At 57.4% G+C, this 11768-nt stretch overlaps 1 protein-coding gene across 5 annotated transcripts; it reads right to left on the reverse strand.

The window, feature by feature from the left end:
• SLC25A25 (solute carrier family 25 member 25) lies at positions 1 to 10774 on the reverse strand. 5 transcript variants are annotated; one of them, XM_082657350.1, is made up of 11 exons: positions 10453 to 10774; positions 7996 to 8122; positions 7816 to 7903; positions 7098 to 7133; positions 6725 to 6836; positions 5361 to 5519; positions 3597 to 3749; positions 3141 to 3248; positions 2874 to 3041; positions 2170 to 2320; positions 1 to 2058 (listed from the first exon to the last, which is right to left on the reverse strand). In XM_082657350.1, exons 1-11 carry the CDS (start codon positions 10609 to 10611, stop codon positions 1874 to 1876), a joined length of 1446 nt encoding a protein of 481 aa, XP_082513476.1. In that variant the 5' UTR covers positions 10612 to 10774; the 3' UTR covers positions 1 to 1873. The 5 variants fall into 5 exon arrangements, with proteins under 5 accessions (XP_082513476.1, XP_082513478.1, XP_082513474.1 ...); XM_082657352.1 differs by lacking the exon at positions 7098 to 7133; XM_082657348.1 differs by having other exon boundaries at positions 2874 to 3248.
• Between the last annotated feature and the right edge of the window lie 994 nt (positions 10775 to 11768).

Raw genomic sequence — 11768 nt, forward strand, 5'->3', positions numbered from 1 at the left:
TGAAACAACTTTATTAGAAGGCTGTTTTAAATGACAACTTCCAATTCTTTCTTAATTTGCTTTGTCACCAATTCCAGTTATAACTCTATTTATATATAACAATAAATCTTGCATTGATCTTTGCATCCTATTTAAATTGTCCTCATCAGGCCGTTCTGGTGAATGGAAGTGTGGCTGTGCAGTTGCACGCTGACCAGCATTACTGAGCAGGGGTAGCGGGGGGCCCAGGACAGAGGGGGCCCGCTTCACAGGTACGGGGGGGGAGCCGGCCGCCCTCTCCTCTGGCCCCCACCCCAAACTCACAGTGATAGGCACCTCACTGCCTTGTCTTTCAAAAAGGGTGAATAAAGAAATCCCTCCCAGTCTAAGAAATGATTTGGACTTCCATCCTGAACAGGGTTGAGATTCCCCCCTCTTCCTGGCCCCTGATCAAACCCTCAGATCCTAAGGCTTCCTAGGTGCTGGCCCTGCCCTGACCCGCCGAAGGACCGTCTCTCCGTGATCAGGGCCCTTCTGCCTTCTTGCCTTTCTTCTGTCGCCAGTTCCGAAAGAAATTTCTTTGGACAGACATGGTGCAGCAGCGAGAAGGGTCACTGCCACGGCCCCCTCCTTCCTCTTCCCACCCCACCTCACAGGTGTTGGGAAGGTGCAGTCAACCAGGAACATAAATATGAATAAAAAATGAACTTGAAAATGACAGGCTATTAATTAAACACATCTATAAAAATAGTTAGGACATAACTCTGTTCAAATAAATACAAAATAAATAGGCTCCCAGCAGTGTGATACGTTGCGTCAGTGGAATGTGAGGCTGGTCCCACTTTGCCCCAGTTGGGATTGGACACGAATCCCCGGGGCGTCAGAAACAGACTTTAACGCGGTCGGCCGAGCCACTGGCTCTTTGTCTTCTCCCTGGAAGAGCAGAACTTGTACATTTGTCCGGCTTGTCTTTCTGAACAAAACCCTTTTTCCAACAATACATAATTAAGGCCTTGATCACCTTTTCCTTCTCTCGCCAGGGCGTGCAGACTCAGGGCGGAAACTGCCCTTCCTGCTTCAACACAATGCCCACTGCCCTCATGCCGGCGGGAAGGGAGAGGGAGTTAGTTCTGAGCTGGTGCCAGTCCTGCCAGGGGCCGGGGCCCGCTCGGAGCCCCACGAGCCCCCCAGCAGCAGGGAGCAGAGGCCCTCTGGGTCCCAGGACCCATGAAGCCATGCGCCAGGACGCCAGGCAGCCTTGCGCTCGTCACGCACACGGGCATCCAGGTGCCCGTCTGCGGGGCAGCTCAGAAGCCAGACTCCTCCCTCTTCCCTGCCAGTGGCTGCGCTGCCGGTTGGGAAGTCGGCCTTAGGTCAGGTAGAACCACCCTTCCCCACGGACTGGGCGGAGAGGAGCAGCGTGGCGGGGGGAGTGGGCTGCGGGCCCTCCTCCTACCATTTAAAACAGCAGCAAGGAAGGAAGCAAGGTGGGCCCGGGGAGGACACTCAGCAGGCCCGAAGGCGCCCCGCGCCAATGGTCTGGCTGCGAGGACGCGATGGAAGAACGAAGCCAGCCTCCCAGCCCAGCTATTCGGCAGGCAGCACAGGAAATGTCCTGTCCCCACGCACGCGAGCCTGTGTCCTGCTGAGCCCTGGACCCTGAGGAACACCCACAGGTCTTCCCTGGAATGGACCCGAGGGTCAGCCAGGGTCAGCAGGACAGACCCAGCGGGCCTGCCGGCTCTGCCCCCACCCCTGCAGGTGCGTCCCAGGGTCTTCACAGCTTGGCTTAAGTCAGCTTAGTGTTGGCACATTCACAGAATGAGATGGCTACACATCCCGGGGCTGCAGGCCCAGGATCAGCGAGTCCGCGGGCAGGCTGGCCTCCCTCCCGTCACCGCGACTGCACGCCCAGGGTGATCTTCAGGTTCTCGTACACCACGTAGCTGATGCTCACGGCCGGAATCACCTTCATGAAGTTGGGGGCCAGCCCCCGGTACAGGCCGAAGGCCCCCTCGGTCCGCAGGATCTGTCTGAAGAGGCTGCTCATGGTCACCTCCGGGGCGCCCTCAATGGAGGCTGCAGGGAGCGAGGTCGCCCGTCAGGGGCCTTTCGCCGGCCCCTCCCTACGTCCCAACCTGCCCGGGGAGACGGGCCCCTGGGGACTGACTGGCCTAAGACCAGCCTTACCTTGGGCCTGCATCCGGGTCCTGACCAGGGCCAGTGGGTAGCTGGCCAGCTGGCCACAGGTGCTGGACATGGTGCCACAGGCCAGGAGCACAAACACGCCGGGGTCTGCACTGTTCACCGCATAGCGCTGCAGCCAGGCATTCTTAAGTGTCTGAAAGGGCAGAGGGGGGCGGGGATGAGCCAAAGGGCCTGCAGGCCCCAGGAAGAAAGGGCTTGTGAGGCAGTGAGAGACTGGGGCGCTGAGGGGACAGTTACCGGATCCACACAGGAGGCGTTGCCCCATCACATGGGATCCGTGAGGCCACTGTAACCTGATTCACTTGGCCTGGGCCAGCCTGGGGCTGGCTGGGCTCCCGGCCTGCCTGACCTTTGTTTCTGCTGTCACTGGGGATTTCTGGATAGGATGGGGATGCCGCAGGGGCAGGCCCTCCCTTCCCTCCCCCAAGAGCCAGACTCCTGTGCTCCGGAGTCTGCTGGGGGCCCAGGAAGCCCCCAGGGCATCGTGCTCTGTAGATCTGCCTGCCAAGCCCCTGGGGGTACAGAACCTGGGGGCTGCCAGGGGAAGGCAGTGTGACAGGACACCCCTGCAATGGACAGGTGAGTCTGGAAGGAGACAAAGGGGGGTGGAGGGGTGACACATGGCCAGGAGGGGGTTTCTGAATCTCTCCTGCTGCTCAAGGGGCCTGAGTCCTCTAGGGCCTCACCTCGTAGACGGCCAGGTCTATCCCAGCGTAGGGGATGATCCCCAGCATGTTGGGGACATAGCCTTTGTAGAAGGCGGCCATGCCCTCTCTGGCCAGGATCTTCCTGGCGCAGTCCAGCATGCCCGAGTACTGGCCTGTTTTGCGCAGGGCCATCCGGGTCTTCAGGACCTGCAGAGCCCAACGGAAGTGACGGAAGTGTGAGCCCGGCCCACTCTGCACCCTCACCTCCACGTACACTGCCCGCCCCAGGACTGACGTGGCCCTCACCTCCATCGGGTAGATGCTGCTCTGGGCGATGGCCCCCGCCAAGGACCCTGCCACAAGCCTCTCGTGAATCCTCAGAGTCTCCTGGTCACTCCCAATGAGACGCTTGATCTGGAACAGGGAGCAAACAGACTGATACCCCCCAGAGACCAGCATACCTGCTCCTGCCCCACCCTTCCTCCCGGGGCCTGTCAGCTTTAGCCAAGACCTGGTGTCCCTGGCACTTTTGATGCTGCCCAGAAATGGAAGGAACTGGCCCCCAGTGGAACTGGTTGCTGGCACAGCTGGGGTCAGGCTCAGGCCTTCCCACCCCCCACCTAGCCCTGCTGTCCCTCAGGTACAAGGACTGGTTCCAGGTTCCAGGGAACCAGGGCAGGTCCAAGGCAGGGACCTCATTCCAGGGGAAGCTCAGGAAGCAGCTGCTGATGGGCGACTCTCCCTGGGGAGCTGGGTCCTCACCTGTTCATAGGCCATGAACTTGATGGCCGACTCGGGGGCAATTTTGAGGACGTTGATGCCATTGCCGCGCCAGAGTGATTTGGCCCCTCCTTCTCGAATCATCTGGGTGAAGCCACCCACGATGCACATGTTGTTGCTGCGGGAGGCGTGGACCTGGGGGGGGAGGACAAGCGGTCAGAAGGAGCTCAGCGGCCGCAGGGCCACCGCTGCCTGACAAAGAGCCAAGATCGACGGCAGCCAGGCTCCGCCCTCGTGGCACTCTGAGGCCAGCTCGGTACCCTGAGAGCCTAACGTGGCTGCTCTAGGTCCCACCAGATCCTGCTGTGCACCTGCTGGCGCCAACCCCATGCTAAACACCTCCACAAGGACTGCTTTAAAAAAAGTTGAGCTTTTTGGACTTCCCTGGTGGCCAAGGCAGGGGCCATGGGTTCCAGCCCTGGTCCGGGAAGATCCCACATGCCACGGAGCAACTAAGCCCGTGAGCCACAACTACTGAGCCTGTGTGCTACAACTACTGAAGCCCGCACGCCTAGAGCACGGGCTCCGCAACAAGAGAAGCCACCGCAGTGAGAAGCCCGCACACCGCAACGAAGGGTAGCCCCCGCTCACTGCAACTAGAGAAAGCCCGCGCCCAGCAACGAAGACCCAACGCAGCCAAAAAATAAATTAAAAAAAAAAAAAAAAGTGAGCTTTTTATTATGGAAAATTTTCAAACATATATAAAAGTATAGAGGATTACATAATGAGCTTCCATGAACCCATAATGAGCTTCAACCATCATCAAACCAGCCAACTGATGCCCCCCACCCCTCCCCCTGCTCCCCCTCCCCCACCCCCATTAATTTAAAGCACCTCCCTGGCATTTTGTCATTTCACCCAAGGACAGCTTTTAATCTCTACAGCATTCCTGGGGATTTGGCTAAGAAAAACACACTGATGAGGCAATTTGTTCGAAACCCTTAGTTTCCAGAGCAGTAGAAGTCCTGGGGCTGAAGCGACTCGCCTGACGTCACCCAGCTGGGACAATGGGACCCCGGGTCGGGTCCCAGGCCCAGGGCTCCTCTCCCTGAACCACTCGCCTCCCTGATTCAGCACCAGAAGGGAGTTCTCATTCTTCCATCCATAGACCTCAAACCGAGGCAGGCCCAGGAGGTGCTGAGGGGGTAAGGAAAGGATGACACCTTTTCTGAGCAGGGTTCCTGCCACGAAAAGTGCCAGAACGCAAGTCAGGGGACAAGGGGGTGACTGGCCACTGTCCAAAAGACACTGGAGTCCACTGGTGTGTCCTCAGGCAGCTCGATTTCACAACCTTGCTCCCGACTTGGGTTCAGCATGAGCTGAACCTGCCCTGTGGACGTGGAGCTGGGTGCCCAGCCAAGGGAACGGTGTCCAGGCCAGGTGAGGATCTGTTCGCACTACCCCCCACGTGGTGGCCTATGTAAGATGCGCCTAAGGAAACAGGTTCCTGCCACACCCCAGTTCTCACTGGGGTCATCTGCCTCTGGTATGGCCCTGTAATGTGACTCCTGGCTTAAGGGCCTCAGATAAAATTAGATCAGGCCACCTAGGCCAGGATCTAATGTGCAAAAGGCCACCTAGGCCAAGATCTAATGTCATCCTTGTCTGAGCAATAATTCCAATCTGATTTACTGGGTTAGGAAAGTATGGGCCCAAAGCAGGGCCCCAGATGAGGGAGGGGAAACCAACCCACCAAAGAAACCCAAGGTGGAAACCAGGTGGCTTGGGGCCTGTTTTCCTGCGTACCTGCATGAGCACCTTGAGTCTGTCCAGGGGGGCCGTGCAGGTTCTCGATACAGCCCCCGCCCCACCGCCAGCCACCAGGTGTCTCCACCACATCCCCGTCTGCCTCTCCTCCACCGTGAACTCATCGGGGACCGTCAGATTCTCACCCACATCAAAGATCTGTGAGGAAGACCAACAACGATAAATCTAGCAGGCTCCCGACGCTTGTGGCAGAACTGCCGGCAGACAGCTAGGTCCACAGCCTTCTGCCGCCTAGAATGGACCCCCTACCCCTTCGCTATGTGGAGGCAGCAAAGCTCTGAGCTGTCTGTGGCCTTGGAGAGGCCCAGGTTAGAACTGAGAGCACAGCTGGAAGAACGCAGGTAGAAAACCATGCGGACAGCCCTTCGGGACACTGCCAGGGGCTCCTGCAAGAACAGCTGACAAAGGCACTGCAGCTGAGGATCACCAGGTTGGCTGTACTGGAAGGATCAAGTCAGGGATAAAAATTCTTCTGAAACCTGATGTGTAACCGGATCACGTTGGCAGAACATTATGCAAGACTTCTGCAAACACGAGAGGTTGTGCTGCCTGTGCAATGCCCTCTCTCCCAGGCGGCCTCCCGGCTCGGCAGGCAGAGCCAGCTCTGCTCCAACCTTGGGGCTGCAGACCAGACCCACGGGGCCGCGGCTCCTACCCGCAGAGCGTTCACCTAATTTCAGCCAACGAAGATGCCAGGCGTCCCCTGAGGGCACCTCGGGAGACAGAGGAGGACCTGTGGCCTCCTCTTCTGGAGTCGACGGTCCAGGATGGATAAGACTGCCACCAGGGGATACTCAGCAAGGACCAGCAGAAAGGGACGCTCATGCGTGAAGGGGGCTCGTGGGCGAGGGGTCAATGGGGCCACTACCAGTGAGGGTGCAGAGCTCTGTGTGTTTCTGACCGGGGGTGAAAGCAGTGGGGAGGTATTCTTTTGCCATAGAGAGAAATGACACAAAACATGGGGTGGCCGGGGGGAGAAACTGAACAGCTCTGCTACTGGATCTCTGCAGAGCAGCCCTCAGGAGGCTTTGGAAGAACAAGGAGGCTCAGGGAGAGGGTGCTTACAGTGGACCCTGAAGAACAGGCAGCACGTGGGGACAGGAGGGCATTGTTTCTAGCAGAGGGAGCCCCGTGTTTGGGGCATGGGCAGGCCGTTCAGGTTGGCCGGCATGAGGGAGATGGAGGGAGCATGTGGAAGGCTGGCAGAGAAGCAGACAGCCCCACCACTGAAGGGGAGGTGGGCTGGGAACCCCCACCAGGATGGGGGCTGATGCTGGGCGAAGGGGACCCTATGAACGGACGAGGGAGAAACCACCTTCCGGCCCCGGGAGCGCGGGGCTCACCGTAGAGTGCTTCCAGTACAGGATGATCTCAGGGATGTTCTCCACGGGATGCAGGAGGTGATAGTCTCGCCACTCGTTCCAGTCGATGGTCATTGTGCCATTCTTGTCCATGCTGCAAGACAAGTATGTGGGTCGCCCAACTGTCAACAGGCCCCATCTGTCAGCCGCGCTTCCCACCTCCAGGGGAGCCGAGGGCAGGCGCGTGGCCACCAGGAAACCACAGAAGGCGCCTCTGCCCCGGAGGAGAAAAGGCCAGGTGGCTCCACATCCCACCTGGTACAAAAACGGGATCTGACGGCCCACGAGAACCCCGTTCCGATCGGGCACAGAGGTCAAGGAGGGAGGCGGTCCCGAGAGTGACACGGATACTTACTAGGTGACAGGGCCCCAGAAGTGGCCCGTTCGTATTCTGACAGACAGACAAAGGAAGATGCAGAGGAGAGAGGAGAAACAACACAAATAAGTGCTCTGAGCGGAGGTTAGTGATGCAAGCACATGCCACGGCACAGCACGAGGACGCGCCCTCCACGCGGAGGGGAGCAAGGGCCAGAGGCTGCCGTCCCTGGCCAGTCGGCTTCGGGCCCCTGGGACTTGGGGAGGCTCCGGAGGACAGGAAGTGGCTCTGGGGCTGTTCTGTGCGAGTTCCCAGCACAGCAATGATGCCAGTCCCCAGGACCACCCCTGGCCTGCGGGATGCCTTTCAGGGCAGCACACCTGAGCGTTGTGTTAAGAGGAAGTTCCCCACAGTGGAGGGCGGCCACGTGAGCCCTGCCCCTGAACGACCGGGCAGAGAAGGGTGTTCCTCGCTGGCCTTTCACCTACTAAAATCCCCCACTAGTCTTCTCTCTCAGCGGGTGGCTGGCGCTCAGGCACTCTGCCAGGTGATCTGTGATTCCACCACCGGAGCTGACCAGGAACCCGGGGAGCAGCTGGTCTCTGGGAGGGGTTACTTATTCATCCCTTCCAACCACCAGAAGCCAAAGTTCACAGAAACAGGGTCAATACAGTGAACGGCACGAGGGAGTGAGTCCAAGAAACCTTCTTTCGTCACACTTTTGTTCAACCAAACGCAGGGGCGGCTATGCACTCACCTCTTGAGGATTTTTTCTGCCTGCTGTTCAGATATCTTGACTCCCAGGTCCCGCAGGGACTGCATGATCTCCTGCGCGTCGATCCGTCCTGGAACAACAAAGGCCGTGAGCCGGAAGCCAGCCCTGCGGAGAGGCCCAGGACCGCTGGGCCCGCCGCTGGCCCCCGGGGGCAATGCTCACCATCATTCTTCTTGTCCAAACTCTTGAATACCAGCCTCAGTTTCTTCTCATGATCTTGGAGATAATGGACAAACTCTTCAAAGTCTAGCTGCCCATCGAGGTCTTTGTCGCCAGCTTGTACAATTTTCTATAAAACAAAAGTAAGGTTTTGTCCTTCAGCTTTTCGGGTCCCTCGTGGTGTCCCGTTCCCAGGAAACAACTGCTCAACCGTGAACAGAGGTGGCCCCATGACCCGAGACACTTCCCCTCCTCCACTCCCAGGGCCACCACCTGGATCCCCTAGGGCCGGCCAGAACCCAGCCAAGGACCCACCGTGTTTCCCTCATGAGAAAGAGGAAAAAGAGGCCGCAAGAGGAGCCCTTCTGACAGAGGCCGGCAGCGGTGGGCTTGGTACTTCCACCAGGCCAGCTGCCCGGCTCCCCTGCAGCTCTGTCCCTGGTGCCAGGCCTCAGCCCCACATGCTCTCTGCCCAAATGTGGGGTGGCCCTGGAGCTCCAGATTCCCTCAGAAACTCTGCAGCTTGCTCTTTTTATCCCTAAAAGTGGCACTGGCCCAAGAACAATTGGGGGCGACCAGGGTAAAGGTACAGGGCAGAGCCGGCCCCTGCCAATGGCTGCTTGGCAGAAATACTGCCAGAGAGAACTCTGGAGGATGGAGAAGTGGTAAGAGCAATGGGAACTGTTCTTGGGCCTGTGCGTGATGGCGCTGCCTGTCTCTGATCTCAGGGGAGCCAGGTGCTATAACCAACCTCAGCTCCCTTAACCAGGCACTGAAAAGCAGGGCAGCTCCACTTAGGAATAGTTCAGTGACCCAAGGAAGCTTTAAAAGACCCTTTCCTGGGCAGTGAGGTTCCAAAAACCTGCGCCTGCCCTTAGACATGAGCTCTGTTCAGCAGCTGCAGTCCGTTTTCGATGCTCAGCAACTGGAACTTTTCCACAAAAGCACAAGCACTTGGTCTGTGCCCGGGGTCCTGCTAAATGCTTTACCTCTAGTAACCCGCTGAATCCTCGCAAACAGGCCTGGGAGGTGGGTACTACCATTTCCCCCATTTTCCAGAGAAGGAAACAGAAGGTCACAGAGGTTTAGTAATTTATCCAAAGTCGCACAGTTAGGGAAGTTGGGGGGCAGGATTCAAGCCAGGCCTGATGGGACTCCAGAGCCACCTCTGTATAGTGTCTGCTGGCATTCTAAAGGTTAATCTCAAGAAGGTGGGGAACATACATGAGTCACTCCAACCCAGCAACACCCCAAAACTAGGACCAAAAATCCCCTAAGGAAAATGGTTAGAGTCTCCCTGTGTTGCCCAATTCTCTCAGCAAGAAATACAGTCACTCTCCACAAACCAGTGTGGGTTTCAAAGTCTTCTGAGCCAGTGGGTTTGGAAATTGATGGGCCATTGGCTAGCTGGTCCTCTCCAGATACTGTGTCACCTAACATGATCCAAAGAACAGCTCAGGGAGGGTGTGGCTGGAAGGGGAGACACAGGCTGGCACGTGTTCTGTCAGCTGTCTGGAGTTACGTTAACTTCCTGCAGACGTTTGTGCTCCCCACCAAAATGCAGATTACATATAGGTTAAGCACCCTAGATTTATGAGAGGAGCAGAAATAGAATCTGCACGTCATTTAGACAGGAGGCGAACGCTAGGCACGAAGCTCGTTGGTATCTGGGTTGCTCTGGCACCAACGCAATCCATGTGCCTTGTTGGGTGGGTGCCCGTGACACAGACAACTCAAGGACATGCTCATGCAGCTGATTTCAAAATATTCTAAGTCGTTGCTTCTACCTCAGTCCGGTCTCCTTCCTAGGATATGCAAATCACCACCCCCTGCACACCATCTGACCGTCACTGCCATCGTGAGCACGGGGGGATAGCACAGGATCTGATTAACGGAGAAGTTGGGGTGTCCCTTTAGGAGGCAGGCGACCCCCTCAGACTCTGTAGCTGTTTCCCCATATTTAAATTAGTAATGATTTCTGCTGCCTCCTGCTCCAAAGAGACGCCTAGGAAGGTTCCCTCACCCCTGCCCGTTGGCTTGTTTCACCCAGGGCACAGCCCTGTCACCTCCAGCCTCTGCAGCCACGGTTCCAACTCCTGGGTCTCCAATGAGGGGCCTCTCCCCTCCCCTCCTGCCCCCCAGCTCAGATAAAGCAGCTAGACTGTGCCCCTGCACTTCCTGGCCCTGCACTGCTTAGAACCCCGCCCTCCGCAAGAAAATTCCTTTCCGTCTCCCACAAGTGCCTTCCCTATAATTCCAGCCTTCCTTGGAAGTCACATGAGAGCCGGTCACTCCCATGACGTAATAGCCCTTTAGCTGCCTATAGTTACGCGACAGCTGGGGAAAAAACTGGCACGCTTAGAAATGGTGGGGACCTTTGAGGTATGCGGACCCTCTACCAGCTCATCCATTCACTCAGCCAACACTGATGAAACGCCCGCTGCCTTCCACGGTACAGACCTGCTTCCACTGGCGGTAGGTGGAGAACTCCTGGGACGGGATAAAGACACTGAGTTTGAAGATGGACTTCAGCTCGGCGGGAAGCCCCTTGGACTCGAAGTACTGGAACTCGGTCTGGGCCTCCCCGATGAGGGGCACGTACAGGCACAGGCAGAGCATGCTGGTGGGAGCTGTTTCAGGCGGCGTGGAGGCAGGAGAATGCTGCCCGGCCCAGCACACTTGCACAAGGTATGCTGGGGCGCAGCTGTCATTGGCTGCCTCCACCCTGTCCTTTCACTTAATTGAAAAAAGTCTGCTCACTGTACCTCCCGCCCACAGCCAATGAGCACAGAGCCCGGCAAGGAGGCGTGCGTGGCCGAGTGCAGAGGGATAAAGATCAGGACTGACGTCACCTGCTCCCCAGTTAACCCTTCGGAGATGGGCAGAGCATTCTGCCCTGCCCTGGGATCTGCCCCAGAAACCTTCACCCTCTGGCTCCCAATCCCTCCAAACAAACAGCCTTTGGCCTGTTTTTCCACAAGGTCCCCAAACGCGTCACACAATACAGTGGTTTCTCTCCTTGGTAAATCATTCCCAGCAGAAAAATAAGTGGGTGGAGGTAGAGAATGAATCAATGCTCACCTGAAACGGCCCCGTTTCGCTGTGAGGGTAGAAGTCAGTGGCGGGGGGGGGGGGGGAGAAGTCCTGGAAGTAGCCCCCGGTGGGGGTGGGGAGGCGTCTTTCACTTGCAGGGGAGCTGCCCCTCAGCCGGCTGCCTGGGCCACAGGGCTTTCCAGGCACAGCTCTGGCTGGCTCTAGTGACCTTCCCCAGGCCACCCTGCACATGAGCAGCCCCTCCCCTGTAGGCTTTGCCTGGGGACCCCACAAGCACCGAGAGGCTGAAATGATGGGGGCAGGAAGAGGACACTCTAGGCCACAGGTCATGGTGCCGGGGCACTCCTCAGCAGCACCAATCTGGGGTCAGCCTGGGCCTCACTTAAGATCCACGGATGTGGTCTTCAGAGCCCACATTCATTCAGGACGCTCTAAAGTTCAGTGCATCAGAGCTTTCTGGTCTACAACTGTGCTGCTCAATACTTTTATTTTATTATGCCACGCCACACAGCATGTGGGATCTTAGTTCCCTGACCAGGGATCGAACCCGCGCCTCCTGAACGGTGGAGTCTTAACCACTAGACTGCCAGGGAAGTCCTCAATTTTGAATAAACTAAAATTCAATGAAACTAAGAGTTCATTTCCTTGGTTGCATGGCCACACATTATTTCCATCATCACAGAAAGTTCTACTGAGCAACACTGCCCTAGAATGTCCCTTTT

This window comes from Grampus griseus (genome assembly GCF_964374135.1).
Source record: "Grampus griseus genome assembly, chromosome: 6".
In the NCBI taxonomy this organism is placed as follows: domain Eukaryota; kingdom Metazoa; phylum Chordata; class Mammalia; order Artiodactyla; family Delphinidae; genus Grampus; species Grampus griseus.